The sequence below is a fragment of the Eleutherodactylus coqui genome, chromosome 2 (assembly GCF_035609145.1).
Source record: "Eleutherodactylus coqui strain aEleCoq1 chromosome 2, aEleCoq1.hap1, whole genome shotgun sequence".
Lineage (NCBI taxonomy): Eukaryota > Metazoa > Chordata > Amphibia > Anura > Eleutherodactylidae > Eleutherodactylus > Eleutherodactylus coqui.
Genome location: NC_089838.1, coordinates 12,895,600 through 12,915,832, shown reverse-complemented (window position 1 = coordinate 12,915,832; position 20,233 = coordinate 12,895,600). Strand labels below are relative to the sequence as shown.

At 46.3% G+C, this 20,233-nt stretch overlaps 1 protein-coding gene across 1 annotated transcript in view; it reads right to left on the bottom strand.

The window, feature by feature from the left end:
* LOC136611104 (matrin-3-like) overlaps window positions 1-18,765 on the bottom strand; it is a 28,662-nt gene extending 9,897 nt beyond the window's left edge. Inside the window, exons 1-8 of the mRNA XM_066590377.1 lie at window positions 18,647-18,765; window positions 10,360-11,252; window positions 7,962-8,023; window positions 6,092-6,118; window positions 5,786-5,925; window positions 4,392-4,441; window positions 3,633-3,776; window positions 3,301-3,426 (exon numbers count right to left, since the gene is read on the bottom strand). Coding sequence (XP_066446474.1) covers window positions 3,301-3,426; window positions 3,633-3,776; window positions 4,392-4,441; window positions 5,786-5,925; window positions 6,092-6,118; window positions 7,962-8,023; window positions 10,360-11,130 — 1,320 coding nt within the window. The 5' untranslated portion in view covers window positions 11,131-11,252; window positions 18,647-18,765. The remainder of the gene's footprint in view (window positions 1-3,300; window positions 3,427-3,632; window positions 3,777-4,391; window positions 4,442-5,785; window positions 5,926-6,091; window positions 6,119-7,961; window positions 8,024-10,359; window positions 11,253-18,646) is intronic.
* Between the last annotated feature and the right edge of the window lie 1,468 nt (window positions 18,766-20,233).

Sequence of the window (20,233 nt, the reverse complement as noted above, 5' to 3'; positions counted from 1 at the left end):
AGGGGGCTAGGGGAATACAGACAAAAGTACAAAAATTACAGAACCACGGTTACATAGTAATCAGTTGATGGAAACAATAGGGGTGAGGGTCCTGCTCTAACAAGCTTACATGCTACAGGTAATGAGGGGAGGGGGGGGGGGGGGGGAGATACAAAAGGTAAAGGGGCTGGAGATGTGCACAGTATGGTGAGGGATGCTATATACAGACAATGGTCAGACATTTAGCTGTGTGACGGCAGAATCGGTATGACTGCAGGTGCCGGTTGATGGCGGCTGGCAAGGATTGCAGTCAGTAGGTCAGGGAGCATGTTATCAGGGGGGTACAGAGGGGTTTGTTTAGGGAATGCGGTATGCCTCCCTGAAGAGGTGCGCTTTTAGAGCACGCCTGAAGTTCTGCGAGTCCTGGATTGCCCGGGTATCCTTTGGTAGTGCGTTCCAGAGGACTGGTGCTGCTCTGAAAAAGTCCTGGAGGTGGAAGTGACAAGTTCGAATTAGAGGGGCGCGCAGTCTAGTTTCATTAGCAGAGCTGAGAGCCCGGGCTCGGTGATGGATTGAGATGAGTGAGGCAATATGGGGGGGTGCTGCGCTGTGGAGGGCTTTATGGATGTGAAGGTAGCGAGTTTAAATTGAATTCTGTATTTGACGGGCAGCCAGTGCAGTGACCGGCACAGGGCAGAGGCGTCCGAGTAGCGACTGGACAGGAAAACGAGACAGGCTGCTGCATTCAGGATGGATTGGAGAGGGTAGATAGAGTCTGGTTCCGGGGAGAGAGTTCTTTGATAAATAGTTTGCAAGGCAGGAGTAAACTAGGCGTTCTGGTAGTTTGGACATGAAGGGGAGATTAGAGATGGGTCGGTAGTTGGCAGCGTCACGAGTCTGCTTCTTTAGCAGTGGGGATATGATGGCGTGCTTGAAAGAGGGAAAGATGCCAGAGGCCAGAGAGAGGTTGAATATAGTGGCGAGATGGGAGATGACCACTGGGGAGAGGGATCGGAGGTGGTGTGAGGGCAGAGGGTTGCTAGCGCAGCTGATGGGGCGAGCAGAGGAAAGCAAGTCTAGTCTGAGATTGGCAATTTTTCCTGACGGATGTCAATAATTTTCTTTTTGAAGTAGGCAGCCAACTCTACAGCACTGAGATCCGTCACAGGAGGCTGCGGTTTAGAGCTGAGAAGGGAGTGTAAAGTATCAAAGAGACGTTTAGGGTTGTACGATAGGAAGGAGACGAGACAGGTGAAGTAGACTTGTTTGGTGTGCTGGATGGCGAGGTTGTAGGTTCTGAGCATGAATCTGTAGTGGAGAAAGTCCGCGGACATTTGCAACTTCCACCACTGCCATTAGCACTTCCAGAGCACTGCTGGATGAAACGTGTTGGAGGCGTGAGCCAGTGTTGCCGCGTGCTACATCGGGTCACGGGGGCACCGCTTCACGCAGGGCATGTTTGAGAGTGGTGTTGTAGTGAGCAGTAGCCAGGTTGGGGCAGGAGAGGAGAGAGATAGAGGGGACAGAGGACTGTAGGGACTGAAAGTCCTGTGTGTGAATGGCCTTAAGGTTCCTGTAGGTACGGTGGAGAAGCAACAGAAAAGATCTGCTGGAGCTGTTTTTTCTTTACTGCAGGCTGAGCCTCTTTGGTATGGCTCCCCCTCTAGCAGTGTTCCCCACCGCACTCAGTCACGGTGGATGGGAGTTGCTCCAGGGTGGGGAACCCTATCCCACAGCTGGTGATCTACTGCACTAGGACATGATCGTGCCTACTACTTCTACTGTAGGTCGAGCGCAACAGCACAGTTACCGTACTGTTCACCCTCCCTGCGGGAGGACACGGAGGCCAGGGAGAGCGTGGCGAGACTTCACGGTGGTCTCTGCTGTTTCGCCCTAATGAATGAGACAAGGAAGACTTTACGGTACGTACAAAATCTTTTCACACAGATGAGTGAGATATCGCACTTGCCGATGTGCGATTTCCCTGCAGGTGCGAGACTTTCTTTGTATCAAAACAGTCTTGCATCACTTTGGGGAAGTAATGATCCTCTGGCATGGCTGACCGCCGTTTTCTGAGTCTCCCCCATTTTCAACGGGGAAACTTGCATCACACTGGGATTCTGCCACCAGCCCCATTGAAAATCGTGGGCGAGGAAAGAAAACAAAAAAAAAAAAAAACAAAGAACAAATCGCAATACAACAAACCCCGCGTTCATCTGTATGACCCCGTTCAAAAGAATGGGGTTCATATTTGTGCGGCTCGCAGCACACATGGACGAGATAATAATTGCTTCCATATTTATGCACTTTTATGCTATATTTCTAATAGGATTTATACCATCCAGGCTGACCCTACTTACTGGTTTGGCTTTTAGGTATATACTTAAGATATATTAGCTGAGTGATACATTTTTTTCTTGCCATGATGTTAAGTGTTCTTAGATTTGTGTTCTTAATAACGTTTATACATGTTTGTCCACCATGCATTCCCATGGTTCTGTAGCTATTCTTCTGTCATACTTCTTGTTTAAGCAAGTTTCACTTCATTACAGTTTATTGAGCAGCGTCGGCCAGTGTTGTCTAATTGTTAGCGTTTTCATGGTCTGTATACTGAGTTTTTAAAACCAGTCTACCAAAAATGCATGAAGTTTTAATTTTATTTTCGGTGCTGGAGTTCACCATCGCTACGGCATCAGATTTTTAGTAGAGATGAGCGAGCGTACTCTGCCACGCCCTTTTTTCGCCCGAGTACTGCAATTTTCGAGTACTTCCGTACTCGGGCGAAAAGATTCGGGGGGGCGCCGTGGGTGAGTGGGGGGTTGCAGCGGGGAGTGGGGGGGAGAGGGCTCCCCTCTGTTCCCCGCTGCTACCCCCACGCCTCCCCCCACCCCCCGAAATCTTTTCACCCGAGTACTGAAGTACTCGAAAATCGCGGTGCTCGATCGAGTAATTACTTGAAACGAATATGTTCGCTCATCTCTAATTTTTAGCCAAATATAAAATTGTAGTATTTTTTTCTTCTCTAAAAAGGTTACAATTTAATGCAAAGTTGCATGAAAATGTCCATGAATGTAAAGTGCTGGTGGCATTGTAACAATGTGACTGGCGTCTCCTTTCAGAAAATATATGGGTATGGGGTGCAATATAAAGGTTTTGTTTTTTTTAAATTATTTTATGATTCAAGTTCTATTTAGGTCTCCCAAAATCTTAAAGAAAAAAAAAAAAAATCTGTTAATGTTGGTATGAAAAATACTTTAAACCTTTGCAAAAAGAAAACAGCCGATTACAGAACAGACACATTTGAAATAAGTGAGAACTTACCTTAATACGTTTATATTTTTGAGACAGGTGGACGCGAACAGGCTTCCCCATGATAATAGCTGGGTTTGTAGTGTAGTAGTCTACCACGGCCACTGCATCTTCTGCAGTGGACATCTCAATGAATGCCTGTAAGATGAAGGAAAAAGTATTTTTTTGAAAATAAACAAAATTATTGTAGCTGTAAGATTTCTGGCGACGCGTTCTGTGATGTTGCCCAATAGCTGTGTATAAATCTGCATGATGTATAAGGGAACTTACAAGTTTTAAACTGACTGTATACATACACACACAGTGATAGATTTTTTTGGGGGGGGCTCGCCAGTCACACCCACCTCATTCATTTTGTTTAAAATCAAATGGTTGGTGATTTCTCCAAAAGGCTCAGCCAGCTTTAGAAGTTGGTTCTTCAGATTCCTCCCTCGCTCAAAGTTTATGATATGAACCACTCTCCCGGTTCCATATCTGGCTGGTTTCATCTGTAGGAAAATAAAAAATAGTTCTGCGGGTCAGAAGATAGCAGCGGGAAATTTTTTATCTCCAAAAATAATTTTTGGTTTTAAAAATAAAATAATTATTTCCTAGTATATTCTATAGCACCACTGAAAAAGGCAACTCTTCCCACACAAAAAGAAAAACAAACAAAAAAAAAACAAAAAACAACAACGAGCCCTCAGACAGCTAGGTCAATGGATAAAAAGTTGATTTTCAAAAATGATTTTCTGAAAGTGGGGAGAAAAAACTAAAAATGGAACAAGAGCCACATCATTAAAGGGTTGAAGGCGTTTTCCATGACAAATGTTGACCACCTATCGTCAGAACACGTTATCAATATCAGATCAGCGGGATCTGCTGCTTGGGGCCCCCAGCTTTTTGAAGAGGACTGGTTGTAGAGGGTGAGCACCGCTGCCTCTTCTCTGGACAGAGGAATGTACTCTGCCCCAGTATGCAGTGAAGAGGCTGTGGCACTCGCCTGAGCGCTACAAACAGCTAAACCGGAGAGGTCCAGAGGGACAGACCCCTCACCAATCAGAAACTGATGACCTATCTTAAGGATAGGTCATCAGCAAGTCTTTAAAGAATGTTATACATACCGGTGGTCTGTTCTGCATATGCCTTGGTCCAGGACCACGTTCTTCCATTCCTGAAATACAAGGACAGAAATTTCATTAAAAACATACCATTTCATTGCTTGCTTCAAACTCAATTTTGAACTGCAGTCCATTTTCCTAAATGTAAACTCATAAGCAACTGAGGCTATGCTATGCACAACCTTTGAAATAAACTGCATACTTTTGCCAGATCCCCTTTTCCAGGAAAGCTAAGGTTTCCAATATAATTAGATGCAAACGAGCTAAATGGGATGTTTTGGCATATGCGCAGCCCATAGAAACCCATGGATACATTATGGCCAATTTTACACAAGCATAACAAGGACATATTTCTCTACCCAAACTGTGGCCAGAATAATGCACTCCTGTTATGCCAAACTGATTTATTATCTAAAACTTAAGTCATGGCGGAATCAATTCTATTACCAATCCACAACATAGGTGATAAGTATCTGACTGGTAGCGATTCGACTGCTAGGACCTTCAGTGATTGGGATCCTAAGCCACCCCAAATGAGCACAGCAGCAGTTACACGTGTACACGATAGCTCCATTCATTTCTATGGAGCTGGCAGAGATAGCCAAGTACAGGCTGTCACCCATCTCCGTCAGTTCCAATTAGGGATGAGCGAACGTGTCCGTTACGGACACATCCGCACCCGGACACCGGCTTTGCCGAACACTGCAGTGTTCGCGCGTAAGTGTCCGGGTGCCGCCGGGGGGCGGGGAGATGCGCGGCGGCGCGGGCGGCAGTAGCGGGGAACAGGGGGGAGCCCTCTCTCTCACCCTCTCCCCCCCACTCCCCGCCGCACCCCCCCGCGCTGCCACGGCGGCCCCCGAACTTTTTCGCCCGAACACTGAAGTGTTCGCAAAGTTCGGTGTTCGGGCGAAAAAGGGGCGGAGCCGAACGTGTTCGCTCATCTCTAGTTCCAATCCAAAGATGAATGGCACATGTGACCACCCTTTAATTCATAAACACTCAGGATTCCCAGCGTCCAGATATCACCTAGCCAGCAGATTGGTGAAAAGTTTTTTCTAGGACAACCCCCTTTAAGCCTGGTCGTGGCTGCATTCTAACATGTTTCATACCTGTGATCTCAGGACTGCAAGAAGTTACATAGCATCTTATGGCGATTTAAGTAGAACTGCATGAAATTAAAGGTCTTGTGACTGTTAAAATGTGGTCTTACTGTGCCTCCTGAAACTACACTAGGAGGGGACCACAAGTACAAAAAAACCCCCAAAAACTATTAACAAAATCAACAAGACTACAGAAAGGTGGCCGTGAGAGGAAAAGTCAGTGGGGAACCCAAAAGCTTGTCTACGAAGAGTATTGCATCCACAAATCCCCTCATAAAACAGTTAAGTTAGTCTCACCCCCTAAGTGAACCCTTGGGCCTCCACGTCTTCCTTCGGGTCCACCGCCCATGGATAATAGGGATTGCGGCTGTGGTGGTGGTGGTCCCAATAGTCCTGGTGCATGGTTTGTGGACTGCCGCAGCATGAGCGAATCTCCCCTACAAAATGGATATTCATTTTTATACTACAACCGTTACAAATAACAATAAGCAAGACGATTAGAAGACAGGCATACACCAGAAGATGCAGACAGCCAATGATTGCCATTTAGTACACCGCTTGACTCCCTGAAACACTTCACAATGATTTTCAGCTGATACTTACATGCCATGTCCATTCCACTCTGGATATCTAGATTTGGAAAGAGAAAAAAAAAAAAAAAAAGTCAAAATTAAGTATGCCACTTCATGCAAGTTTTAGGGACAAATGTCTCTGCAGATAAATACATGAACTCTTTCATTAATGTATTGGTCCTTCGGACCAAGGTTTCAGCCTCTAGAAAGCTGCAGAGAAAACACATTTTGCAGTCACTACACCCCTCACCAGATTGCCTGTCACACTCTGGAAGTCTCCTACTTATGTATATTGCAGTCACTTCCATGCAGTGCAGCCTCCTGCCTGATGCTTCTCAGACACCATCTTGATGCTGCGATTTGCGCCTGCCTTCTCTTTCACTCTACTGCACTATCAGTGATGCATCAAACCACAACTACATGTGCAGCTAGAGACAGTACCATCTCCGCCTGCAGTGGGCATTTCCATTAACATACATATTCTATTTCTATGTTACAGACCATACATATAGGTGGCTAAACTAATATCTCCATTATAACTGTGAGGTGCTTTAAACCTCCACAGCAACAGTGCATTCACAAGCAGCAAGCAAGATATCATTTAAAAAAAAGAAAAGAAAAAAAGCTTATGTGAATACATCTATTATAAAAAAACAGTTCTATTTTCATGCAAGTTGTGCATCTCGCAATGCACGAACCCGCATGATAAAACCGCCTATGTGAATGCACCTGAAATGATAATCACGAGTCACTGTCTGAGGAGAAGAACGCCAGGAGTTTCAAATAGAAAACAACTAAACAAGATAATGCCAGCTGACATATAGGGGCCAGTCATAATTAAAAAAAATAAATAAAATTTAGTTGGCTTGGCCCTTTAACCCCTTGAGTGGCACGCCCGGAAATTTTCTGGGACGAGCTCCACTGCTCATAGCAACATAGCCCGGAAGATTTCCGGGCTATGTATCACTATGGGAGCTGCAGAGCACAATGCCACAAGCTGTGACAGTGTGCTCTGCCTGCACAGACCCACACAGAACAAAGCAAGGGCTTTGAAAAACCAGCAGAAGATATTGCCGACATGTTGGCAATGTCCTGCTTTGTTTACAGGTTGCCATAGAGACCATCGGCTTGTCAGAAGCAAGCCGATGGTCTCTGTGACAGGGAGAGCTTGGTGCTCGGCTGTGAGAGGACAGCTAGGTACTAGCTCTTACAGCAGAGATCAGAGAAAACCTCCGATCTCTGCTGTGTTAACCCTTTACATGCTGCAGTCTATGTGACTGCAGCATGTAAATGGTTGTCACTGCAGCATGTAAAGGGCTGTCACCATCAGACCCCTGGAATGTGATCAGGGGTCCTGATGGGTCCCTGTGGAAGTCCCCTAAAGGGACAAAAAAAATAAATAAATAAATTAAAAATAATAAAAAAAAAAAAAAAGTAAAAAAATTTAAAAAACACTTGTCTCCCTTTACTTTGTAAAAAAATCAAAAATACAATCACACATGTGGTATCCGTGTGCGTCATAATGACCCAGAGAAGGAAGTTAATACATTATTTAACCCCTTAATGACATGGCCCCTTTTTTTCTTTTTTCCCCATTTCTTTTTTTCCTCCCCCGTTTAAAAAAAATCACAACTTGTCCCGCAAAAAGCAAGCCCTTATATGGCCATGTCAATGGAAAAATGAAAAAGTTATGGCTCTTGAGACGCAACTGCAAAACTAGTTGAAATTCAATGATTAGACCATTTTAAAAAACCTGCCCTGGTGGGCACGACAGGGTGGTAGGAAACCCGCCACTCAAGGGGTTAAGGCAATTGTGTTTTGCCTACTCCAAAATTTTAGTCGCCTCGTTGACAATAGATCTTTCACAATGAAACAAATCCAAATGGAAATACTTGACATACACTTCAAGCAGAAGCAGTCGATGTCTTCTATGAGTTAGACCGCCAACATGCTCAACCCAGCCCTAGAAAAGAGAAACAATCAGTAGCATAATACAAGTATTCCAGTACTCGGGCCAATATTAATCCCACTCAAAAACAAACAAGTGGGTTGGGGTCATTACACCAGTTTTCCCTTTTTCTCCGATTACAGAAGCATAGACATTGGAGGCCAAGTAAAAACCCTCATTTTAGTCTCCAGTGTCTATAGGATATACCATAAGTGTCCGATTACCGGGGGGCGTCTACTGGGAGAAGAGGGGTACCAGCCCAGTCAGTTAAAAAGGTTGTCCAGAATTGGAAAAGCACAGCTCTTCTAAAAGAAGCTACAGACATCTGCAGGTTGCGTCTGGTAATGTTATTCCCTTTAAGAGCCACATTGCATCCATCGGTTGTATTGTTTTCTTATTCTGGACAACTCCTAAGCGTTTTTGGTGGAAAAACCGCTTATCATGTACCCACACGATAAAGGATAGATCGCTTGGACCCCCACTAATCATGAAAGCAGCACCAGGTGCCCAAGTCTCCAGGAAGACTAGAGCAGCAAATGTGCATGAGTGACTACAGCTCCATTCCCTTCCATGGGACTGAGTGGGATAACCAACGCATTGCTAGGCCATCTCCACAGATCGTGGCGGTCAGGCATGGACACCACAGCTCCATAAACGCGGAGTGACTCAGGGGCGCCGTTCTCTTGATTATCGGGAGTTGCAGTGGTGGGACCTCCAGGGATTATACGTATCACCTATCTTGTGATCAGGTGATAAAGGTTCATGACAACCTCTTTAAGGCAGCCATAGACTAAAGGCACTCTTAAAACAAGGATTGTTTGAAAAAAAGAAAAAAAAAAATTGTTCAAAAAGAGCAAAAGGAAACGATAATCGTTCAGTCTAAACGTGCGCCAAACGATAATCGTTCACTTTCCTTCATCATATGCAGGCATTAACATCATCGTTGGCTCGTTCGCTTATCGTTCAGTTTAAACTGCAGCCGTTCTCAATTAGAATGCGAACTGACCGATTTCTCGTCTGAACGAGCCAGCGATGTATAAACATGCTACACGAGAGAACAAGCGAATTCAGACACCGTTGACTCGTACAAACGATAAGTCGCTCGTCTAAACGGCCCCCAAACTGAGTGTGCAAACAAGCTGACAGACCCAAATGGTGAAAGCTGTACACACGCATGGCCACCACTTCAGTATGCAACCACCATTCTACCAAGCAATGGGAGCTTTAGAAGCCCCTCTTAGTCAACCTGCAGGTAGAACACAAGTGTGAGATGGGAAACCCCTTGAAGTGAAGGAAATCTGGTTCTGTAATAGGAAGTCCATTGATCAGTGAAAGAATTTATGTTTGCTCTACTAGAATATATCGTTTGGTGAAGTCTATTCTGTAAGGAATAGTGATGGAGACGATGTTAAGAGATTCTGGTGCCCATCGAAAAAGGATTTTAAAAAGCCTCATGACTACAGACTTGCCATCCAGGCCAAGTGAGAAGGTTTGTAAGGAACGTCCATGTGTAAATTGAAAGGAGTTTACTTCCACGTTTACAGTTTAGTGCAACTGTAGAGTAAATTCTTGGGGTAATATCAAGTATGAAGTTTCAAGAGATTCCAGTCAGCAGAGGAAAAATAAGGTAAAATGAATAATGGGAGAAATAATGCGCAGAATGCCTGGCCAAGTGCAAGAGCTCAGGAGGGATCTTCAGCAATGCCCCAAGTATCACCACCCAACCAGAAACGCTCACCACATTTTCCCTCTAAGTTGTATGCCATCTAATGTTGGCTAAAGTAACGATAGGGTAAGCTACCTTATTACTGCGTCCCAGAGGTTCTTCATCAATTACCATTTTGTCCTGGTACCATTTATATTGATATCAGACTCGTGGGAGCCGGAGAACCAAGGGATTTGTCTCAAGACCATTCTAACTGTTGGCCATGTTCTATGATACTTTCCATGTGGCCCAGGTCTTACCGTACTCAAGGATGATGATCGAGTATATAAGAGCATTGTGCAGTTATTACCATTTAGTTTAGAATGAAGCATATATACTAAGAATATGAATAAATCAGAAAGTTAAAATACTTTGGAACAGTTACACAGAAAGGCATGTGCCAATATGGTTAAGACTCGAGAGGGAATGCCATTTGAAGGAAAACCAGGGGAAGAGTAGTGGGACAAAATGGATTTTGGTAGATGAACATACGCATTACGCAGACCAAGCATGACTACTGCCCACTTGAGAAAATACAATTTCTAAGACCTTTCTAAAGTAAAAGGTCTGAGTGAACCCAAAGAATAAGATCTATCATGACTTAAGGTTTTATGGCCAAAATAAGCTACTGGAGGTAGGAACTCACCTTCTTAGTATGGAGTGGCATGTCACAGAGGGAACAGAGATGGGGAAAGTCTTTTGGCAATCGTCCGTGGAAATCATCAATGTTTCTAATGGATGGCATTCCTCTCGTCTTTTCAAAGACAGATCGTTCTTGTGGTTGGCTGTAGCTCATGGGCTCATAATCTGTACTAAGCTTACGGAAAGGAGTTTCAGATAAGAAACGGTCTTCTCTAAAGTTTTCCCGATCTCTTAAGCGTTCATCTAAATCCAGTCTGTCGCGATAAGTGGGCTCTCGAGAGCGGCTCCCATGGTCGTAATCGACCACATGGTCGAGACCGGATGAGCGATCAGGAAAACTCTCTCTTCTGTAAGGCCTTACGTCATCATCCCAGTCACTGCTAGATACTCTCAATGGCTCTCGAGGAAGTCGCTCTCTGTAACTCAACATAGACATGTCTTCCGACCTCCTCCTCTTAATCTGCTGAATAAGCTGTGGCAAGCTTTCAGGAGTGATCTTCTCCTCGGGATAGCGACTTAATTCATCCAAGTCCCTGGAGGACAGACCAAAGCTGGCCAAGATATTATTGGCCTGATTGGGGTCTCCTCTACGTTGAGAAGATAAAGGAGGAGGGGGAGGAGGAGGAGCTCTGTTACCAATACTAAATATGGATGGCAAGTTTTTGGACGAGGGACCAGACAGTAAGGTACGAGAGCCTTGCTGACCTAATTTAGAGCCGGAACCGATGTTCATGAAGTCTCTACCTAAAGATGATTGAGAATAGGACTTCGACATGGTCGTACTATTGCTCTGGTTCACGACAAGAAGAAAAACAGAAAAAAACACGAGAATGTTCCGAGAATTGAGAATGTGGAAGACTGAAGTATCTTCGTTAAGTAGAAAGACGGCACACAATTCTGTAGAAAAACAAGTAATTTTAGTCAACACAACAGTCATCTGGTTACAATTTGAACAAAATCAGGACTGAAAAGTCAACATTTTTATACACACAGTCCCAAGAATGACAATCAAGTGTAAGGATCCAGCAACAGATGTGCTGCTAAGCAGACAGTGAACAGAAAGGAAGATGGAAGGCAGGGACAGGTCTACAGGAAGGTTGTACACGACTGCTCATACTTTTCACTTTTGTCTGGTAGAGCTTGAAAGGAGATGTGATTTTATTTTTTTTTATTATTAATCAATAACCGTGTCAAAATTCAGATATTCTTATGATGTAACGGGGTTAAAGGACACAGACCCAAAAAGAAATATACAAGTACATATAAAAGATACCAAGGAAAGATGGATACGGTGAGTGAAACGGTACAAAAAGTGTTTGCACCAACGCAATTCATAAAAGGTGAACACGGTACTGCGGCAATAACTTGGAAATCTCTTTTCCTGAACAGCTGTGGATCATTTTCTACCAGAACTTGTAGGTTCCCAAACATAAAACTTTGACCATCAGCACAGCAGGTGCGCTTCGGAAATGAGGGGGAAGTCAAGAAATAAGGTTCCCTATTAGGTTTTGTACTATATGTTTAGTCTAAATCACCACATCATTGGCTTTGCTCAGTTTTGGCCATTGAAGGAATTTTGAGTGATAATCGTAGCATGTAAAAGGGCCTTTAGTTGTCTAAATAGTAGACAGAGCAAACAACTCTAAGGCTACACCACCAACAAGAGCTTTGAGGATGCCAGTAATTAAGTTTCTAAGGAGTCTCCAATGCAGACATACTATTCCGCTATATAGTCAGGGCCAGAAGAAACTGGGATGAGACAACCTGTAACTTTAGGGTGCTATTACATGGTTTGTTTTTTCTTGCGCAAGTTTTGTGCATTACAAGATGAACAAAAATAGAACCCATCATTTACAATGGGTCTATTCAGAAGTGTGATTTTCCTTTAATTGAAGCATGTTATTTTTAGGACTCTGGCCCATTATTTCAATGGGACCACACAAAAACAGGATCACTTGCATTCAGATGCAATGAGTGCGATATGTTTTTAGATACTGAAATGGCATGCAATTTTCATGTAGGAGGAAAATGGAAAAAAAAACAAAACACGTACAGCAATTTGTTTTTCTTGCAAAATGCATCACACTTGCATAGAACAGTATTTTTAAAGATACAGTAAATACAGCCTTACAGAAGTTCAGAACTTTCTCAAGCAGTGCTGAGATGTCAGACTAGGTAGTACGCAGAGTTATAGCCTGCTGGTACAAACCAGGGAACCTTCGTATTCCTGACTTCCCCTCATACAAACAGTGGAGCGTTGAGCGAGGGCGCCAATCCCATACAGAAAGCACCGTAGATAAGAAACCATATGCAATGAAAGCTTCACTCTATACTCCACAGACCGTACGTTACACGTGCCCATAGGCTGCAGTTCTCATAAGCCATACTGGTGTAGAGTGAAAGGAGAGGAGATGTACTTCGGGCACAGAATGCCATTCCACATGGATCAGGAAGACGGGGGTAAAAGTCATTCCTAGGTATGCAACACTGACCAATTATTTGGCAGAGTAGATGATGTCCAACCCAGGTACCTCTGGGTGTCTTGATGCGGGCCAGGGGACCGCTGCTACAACAGTCAGCCTCAAGCCCCTCTTACAGGGAACAGATCTGGATAGAATCTGACAAACAAATTAAGGTGGGGAACGACAGGCAGAATGACTGCAGGGGCATCGATAGATGGGGTGTAGAGGACAGAGGAACAAGAAGAAGGAAATATATGCTGCAGACTTTAGGAACCTGCTGCATTTCAGAAGCTGAACATGTCCTCTACCTGAGATCTGTCCAGCCCTGGTAACCCGTGTCAGCGGGATAACCCATGAGCTGCACTATGCTAAAGCAGCAAACCCTATAGCAGAGGTCAAACATCCCTATCCCAGGGGTGGGGTCTCCCCAGACATGGATACTGATGGCTTATGCTTAGGATAACCAATCAGCAGGGATCCAGAAGCTGTAGAGGCAGGAGGCAGTTAGTGCTGGACGTATATACCAAGGAGCAGCACTGTGTATACTACAAGGGGGAATGAACTTCTTCAGATGTATAGAATGATACGAGGAGGCAACAATAGACCTACAGGGAGCAGCGATAGGTTATATTCTTCTATATGGGGGGCAGTGTTAGCAGTTACAGCTAGTTTAGTCTGCACTGTAGTACGATCACCTGTAAGAAACAGAAAGGGGCTGCAGGGTTATACACACTTACCCACCTCCCGCTATCAGCATGCAGACCATGGCATCGCACTCAGTGCCCCAGGCGTGTGCCCACGCACTCCCACTGATCCCTATGGGAACGCATGCGCACAGTTTACAGCTTTGAGTCCATACGCCAGCTTTGGGGCTGACAGCGCAAGAATCAGGAGTCTGTTAAGTGGAAACACCCCAAGAGCACCATAACTCAGATCATGGTCTTCATAGATCTGCGGGATTCAGCAGTGGTATCGGTGCGTGCGAGTGAACATGAGGCCTTAGGCTGGTTGCCCATAGGCGCCGCGATATACCACCGCGGGAGAACATTCTCACTGCGATTTTTATATGCAAGGGGGAAAATCGCCTCAATTCTCCGCTTGTGAACATCGGGCTGCACTGTCTCATTAGTTATCCTATGGAAAACGGTCATTGCGTTACCGATGTGCAGATTATCGCCATGGGCAACACAGTGAAATATCACCCGTGGACAGGAGGCCCTAAGGACCAGACACTTTAGGGATATTACTATATGGGAGTTGTACCATTTTTTTTTTCTTTACCCACCGCATTTTTGCTGCATTGTGTTCTGCAACATTTTGGGCTATTTTTTTTTTTACATCCTTTTTTTACACTGGCTTAATTTTTTTTGTTCAACTGGGAGAAAAAAGAAGAAAAAAAAAAAAAAAAGATACATTTATAGCTTATTTCTAAAATTGGTATATTTACACTAAAATAAAGTATGGCAATGGGTTCCTCATATTGATATAATCTGTATAGTTTCGGATTACAAGGAGCAGGAGGTGATTGTTTTAGTTGGCGTCGGTGGTGGGTCATTTTCTCTCTTCTGTATGTATGCTCTCATCTGATTTTTACCATCTATGACCCCCATGACGTCAAAACCACTGAGGATTAGTCACTTTTTTTTTTTTATTTCACACTGTAGCTGGGGCATCCATAAGGGCTAATGCCCACGGACGGACCAGGATTTACGCCACAGGGGTACTGCGGTGATAAACAAAAAGTCCCCGTTTCCGTGACCTCTATTAATACTATATTGTATGGAAACCTCCGCGGTGAAACAGAACATGCCGCAATTTTTTCCCGTAGTGGAAATCCACAGCAGAATCACATGTGAGCACCGACAGGCAGAAAAGCTATTAGGTTCAACAAAACCTAATAGCTGCAGATTCCGCCGCAGGGAACGTGGCAGAAATCCATCTGTGGGCATTAGCCCTAAGAGTTCCACTTACCGTCATACCCCTGTAGTGACGATAGTCGCTAACAGAGCTAATCAGGGTATGCAAGGACCTTGAAGCTCTGCTGTGACAGAGGGCACCAGGTGGCTTTCAATTTTGAGTATATTAGCGTGCGGCTTGGAAAGAAGGTGGCAGAAGCGGTTAAAAAATAATAGTTTCTTCCTACTCCTGTGGGTCCTTGGCAGTGTTTGACAGCCAAGGACCCAACCTGCTGTTTGATTGCGGGAGTAGAGGCTTTAATCCCGCATCATACTTCAGCTTAAAAAAGGCCACTTTGGCCGAAATGTCGCTGCCTGCCTGAGTTATGGGTGAATAAAGTCTTTATCCATCACTTGCACCTACTTATGCTGCCAAGCCTTTTTCTATGTGGATGCTTCTGTTACTGGATGGGGATTAAAGCCCAAGAATAAAGCTCTGTATAGTTACCACATTTAGGCCTCAAGGGGTTAAAAAAAAATAATAATTTGGGAACTGATGGCAGCAACACATCTAAAGTTGTGATAGGGTTTACAAAAGGCTGAAAAACTGGTAGACAATTGATCGTCCATCTGCTTTTCATTAGTAAGTCAGACTGTATAAAAAGAACATGTTAGAGAGGCAGAGTCTCTCAGAAGTAAAAAATGGAAGGGGGTCAATCTGAAGAAAAAAAGAAAAAAAAAAAACACCACCACCACCACATCTACAAAATTGTGGAACGTTCCTCATCATAAAGCTGCAAAGACTTTGAATACCCCACCATCTACAATACATAAAAACCCAAAGATTCAGAGAATCTGGAGGAATTCATGAGCACAGGGCAGGCTTTCAATATTGTATGGTCGATATCCACGGGCCCTCAGCCATCCCTGCATTAATATCCACGGGCCCTCAGCCATCCCTGCATTAATATCCACGGGCCCTCAGCCATCCCTGCATTAATATCCACGGGCCCTCAGCCATCCCTGCATTAATATCCACGGGCCCTCAGCCATCCCTGCATTAATATCCACGGGCCCTCAGCCATCCCTGCATTAATATCCACGGGCCCTCAGCCATCCCTGCATTAATATCCACGGGCCCTCAGCCATCCCTGCATTAATATCCACGGGCCCTCAGCCATCCCTGCATTAATATCCACGGGCCCTCAGCCATCCCTGCATTAATATCCACGGGCCCTCAGCCATCCCTGCATTAATATCCACGGGCCCTCAGCCATCCCCGCATTAATATCCACGGGCCCTCAGCCATCCCCGCATTAATATCCACGGGCCCTCAGCCATCCCCGCATTAATATCCACGGGCCCTCAGCCATCCCCGCATTAATATCCACGGGCCCTCAGCCATCCCCGCATTAATATCCACGGGCCCTCAGCCATCCCCGCATTAATATCCACGGGCCCTCAGCCATCCCCGCATTAATATCCACGGGCCCTCAGCCATCCCCGCATTAATATCCACGGGCCCTCAGCCATCCCCGCATTAATATCCACGGGCCCTCAGCCATCCCCGCATTAATATCCACGGGCCCTCAGCCATCCCCGCATTAATATCCACGGGCCCTCAGCCATCCCCGCATTAATATCCACGGGCCCTCAGCCATCCCCGCATTAATATCCACGGGCCCTCAGCCATCTGTAATGCTAAATCACTGCATGGGTTCAGGAATATTTCCAGAAATCACAGTTTGCCATAAATTCAGGTTAAAGTTGTATCATGCAAAAAAAAACAAAAAAAAAACAACATGTCAAAAGTCCAGAAACAACAATTGTCTTCTCTGGGCCAAAGGTCAGTTAAAATAGACTGAGGCAAAACGCAAAACTGTTCTGTGGTCTGATTCTTCTCGGAAACCACAGATGCCGAGGACTCAAGAACAGAGACCTTCCAGCTTGTTATCAGCGCACAGTCCTGCATCTCTGATGGTACGGGGTGGCATTAGTGCCTATGGCATGGGCAGCTCACACATCCTGAAAGGCACTATCAGTGCTGACAGTATATAGGGGTTAGAGAACATATGCTCCAATACAGACAACATCTTTCAGAGAAGGCTTGCATATTTCACAATCTGGGGTCTCCTCTGTATTCCAGGCTCTTCCCTGCAGCCCCCTTATCAGACACCATCTTGGTGAAGAGATTTTTTACCTTCACTTTCAATCAATCCCACAATACATCAGTCCCGTATTATTAAGGCTATACAGGGGGAACAGTTTAGTTATTACCTGCTATAGTCACTTAGATAAGCGATCGGCCATAAGTACCGTATTTTTCGCCTTATAAGTTGCACCCCCGTTTTAAAGCGGGAAAATAGGGGGGGAAAAAAAAAATCATTACTCCCCTCCCCCGGCGTTCTGCGGCGCTGCTGCAGGCTGTCGCCCCCTCTTGGTCCCCGGCAGAGCATTGCTTTCTGGACGCAGGGCTTGAAATCCCCGTCTCCAGAAAGCTAATACTGTAATTGGCTAAAACACGCCGTCAGCCAATCACAGCCATTCAATGATGTCATGATTTCAAGCCCTGCGTCGAGAAAGCAATGCTCTGCCGGGGACCAGGAGGGAGCGACAGCCTGCAGCAGCGCCGCAGAACGCGGGAGGAGGTGAGGAATGATTTTTTTTTTTGACAGGAGGAGAGAAATCTTCTAACGGATCACACATTTATTCGTGCGATCGCGCTAAATAAATCACGTCCGCGCGTTAAATTCGCGATCGTGCTAAAAATGGCGATCGGAACGAATTTTCGGCGCATTCGCTTTATAAGACGCAGAAACTTTTCCCCTCCGCTTTGGAGGCGGAAAAAGTGCGTCTTATAAAGCGAAAAATACGGTATACAGCCTGGAGGATGAGCTGTGAGCTCCTCTATTATACTTGTGTGACAGTAAGTGACAGGAGATCACATGTCCACCTCCAGGCAGTAGCATCACACATTCTGTGAAGTTGACTTATATCTTTTCACATGAGACGCCGACGACTTACACGTTACACTAGTAAGCTTGGCCGGTGTGCGCAGGATCGCGATGCATTTACAAGGTGGCAAAAACAAACAGGTTTTTTGGCTCCCTTAGGCCGTCTGCTGTGGACTCTGCGGATCCGCAGCCTATACCGTCCACAGCATGCTATAGGAAACGGATTCTTCCTGGACACGAGGAGACCAATAGCAATATCCGCTTACGGGGGAGGGGGAAGAAGAAGAAAAAAAAAAAATCACAGCATGCTCTATTTTTTCAAGGATTTCGCACGGACGGCTTCCATTAAAGTTAATTTATGCCGTACGGTCCGCAGGGGGGAGGGGTGGTGGAGGGGTGGCAGGTGCCCGTGTCATCGCCTGGCGACGCGTGGGAAAAATAAACATTTAAAGAAGAAAAATCTGCAGTGCGCGGCGGACAGCGAGACGCCCGAACCATCCGAGATACAGGTACGCAGGGTCGATGGCCGCAGTCTGCGCCGGAATCTGCCGCCACCCTGTGATACGGCCTCGCTCTGATGCTAGGGGTGAAGGGGGAAATGTACGAACAAGGGCTTCTCTTCAGGCGCAGCTCGGGCGTCACACAGGAATCACGTGAAGCTGATGTAAACAAAGCCTGGATGCGGCCAGACCGCAGTCATGTGACCGCGCCGGACACCAGGCCACCGCTCTCTACATTTGTAAGAAAGGTCAAGTTTTCAATATTTGCAATTTTAAGAATTTTTTTTTTGCCTAAAACACGTTTATTTTGTAAAGTTAATCAAAATGTGTGAATTGCCAGCAGATAGTACGGGGTACGCTACAGAACAATGTCAGCACAACGCGGCCCGCCACACACAGCGCTGGAAGACCAAGATGGCGCCAAAGTCCCCCTCAGCGGCCCGGCCCCACCGCGCTCACAGGCAACTAGCTTCTCCTCACCGCTGTCCGTCCGCTGCACACGATACTCAGCTCTCCACCATCACACGCCGCCACTGCGCAGATCCTAATTCGTGACCTGAAAAACGTCTGTTCTCAGCACTTCCGCTTCCGGGGGAAAGGACACGGGGCTGTGAAGGCGGGAGTTGCTAAGCAAACCATAGAGTTCACCGCCCGCTGGCTAGATAGGACGTAGAGCGCGTTCTCTCCTGCAGCCCGTAACCTGGCAACGCGAACTCTATTGCAAATTCCTGGGGTGTAAAGGAACTGTATTGTTGCCTCGGCAACCCCGCCCCGCGCAGCTTTCATTTTTCAAGAGCGCAGTATGAATTGTTAGCTGCGCAGGGCGGGGTTGCTGGGGGCAACAGAGTCAGATTTTCTTTTGTAAATCTGCCCCTTAGGCCTCCCTCACACATGCGTTGCAGTAAGCGCCGAAATTTGACTTGTGGCGGCTGATATCGGCTTTTAGCGCTCCTCACCATTGATGGAGTGCACTAAGCGCTCAAAGATAGACTCCACTCGAAAATCGTGGCGCTTAAAAGTGGCGCGATCGGGCGGCTGTCTGAGCTTATACCACAATTAACGTGGCGCTGAAAGTGCTGCGATAAAAAGCCCCTGTGTGAGGCCGGCCTAAGGCTGGGTTCACATGAGGCGGATTCCCAGCGGAAATCTCGCGGTTTGACCGCAGCAAAAAACCGTGAGATTTCCGCCGGGAGAAGCACTGCTTCAAAACCCGTGGCACTTAGCCGCGGGTTTTGAAGTGGCCTGGCCGCTTGCTCTTCCGCTGCGGCCGGCGCTCCCATAAAGGAGAACGCAGCCGCAGCGGAAGAAGTAAAAAAAACCAAATATGCTGCGGCCAGCGAATCCGCGCCGCAGTGCCGGATTTGCCGTTCCGTGTGGACGAGATTTCTGAGAAATCTCATCTACATGGCTGGCCAATCACGGGATTAGCGGCCGCAGCAAAATTCCGGATGGAATTTCAACAACAAATCCACCCCATGTGAACCCAGCCTAAGGCTTTGTAGCACCACAGGATAGCAAAAACGCAGCAATATTGCGCAGAGCAAAGCTGCAATATCGCAACGCCTGCGGACAGGCAGCCTTAGGGCTCCTTCCCACGGGCGGATTTCCGCCGTGTTGCCCCCTGCTATTAGGTTCTATTGAACCTAATAGCTCAATGCTTACGGTGCGAAATTCTGCACCGTAAAATGACCCATCCTCACCCGCGGCATGCTCTATTTGCCGCGGGTGTATGCGCGGACGGCTTCCATTGCCCTCAATGGAAGCCGCCTGTCGCGCTATCTTCCGCTGCGTAACACAGCGCAAGATAGCGTGAAACCGCTGCCCCGCCTACCGCCAGCCGCGTCATGTGACGCTGTGGGCATGTCATATGACGCTGCGGCACGTCACACGCTCTATTGCGCTGAAGCATCATGCGGGACGTGGGACGACGGATCCGGAGGTAAGTTTGGGGTCTCTGGGGGGGGGGCTCCATGACGGACGAGCCCATCACGGCCGTGTGAACCTGGCCTTAGACTGTGTTCACATGTTGTATTTTTTGTTGCGCTTTTCAACTGTAATTAACCCCTT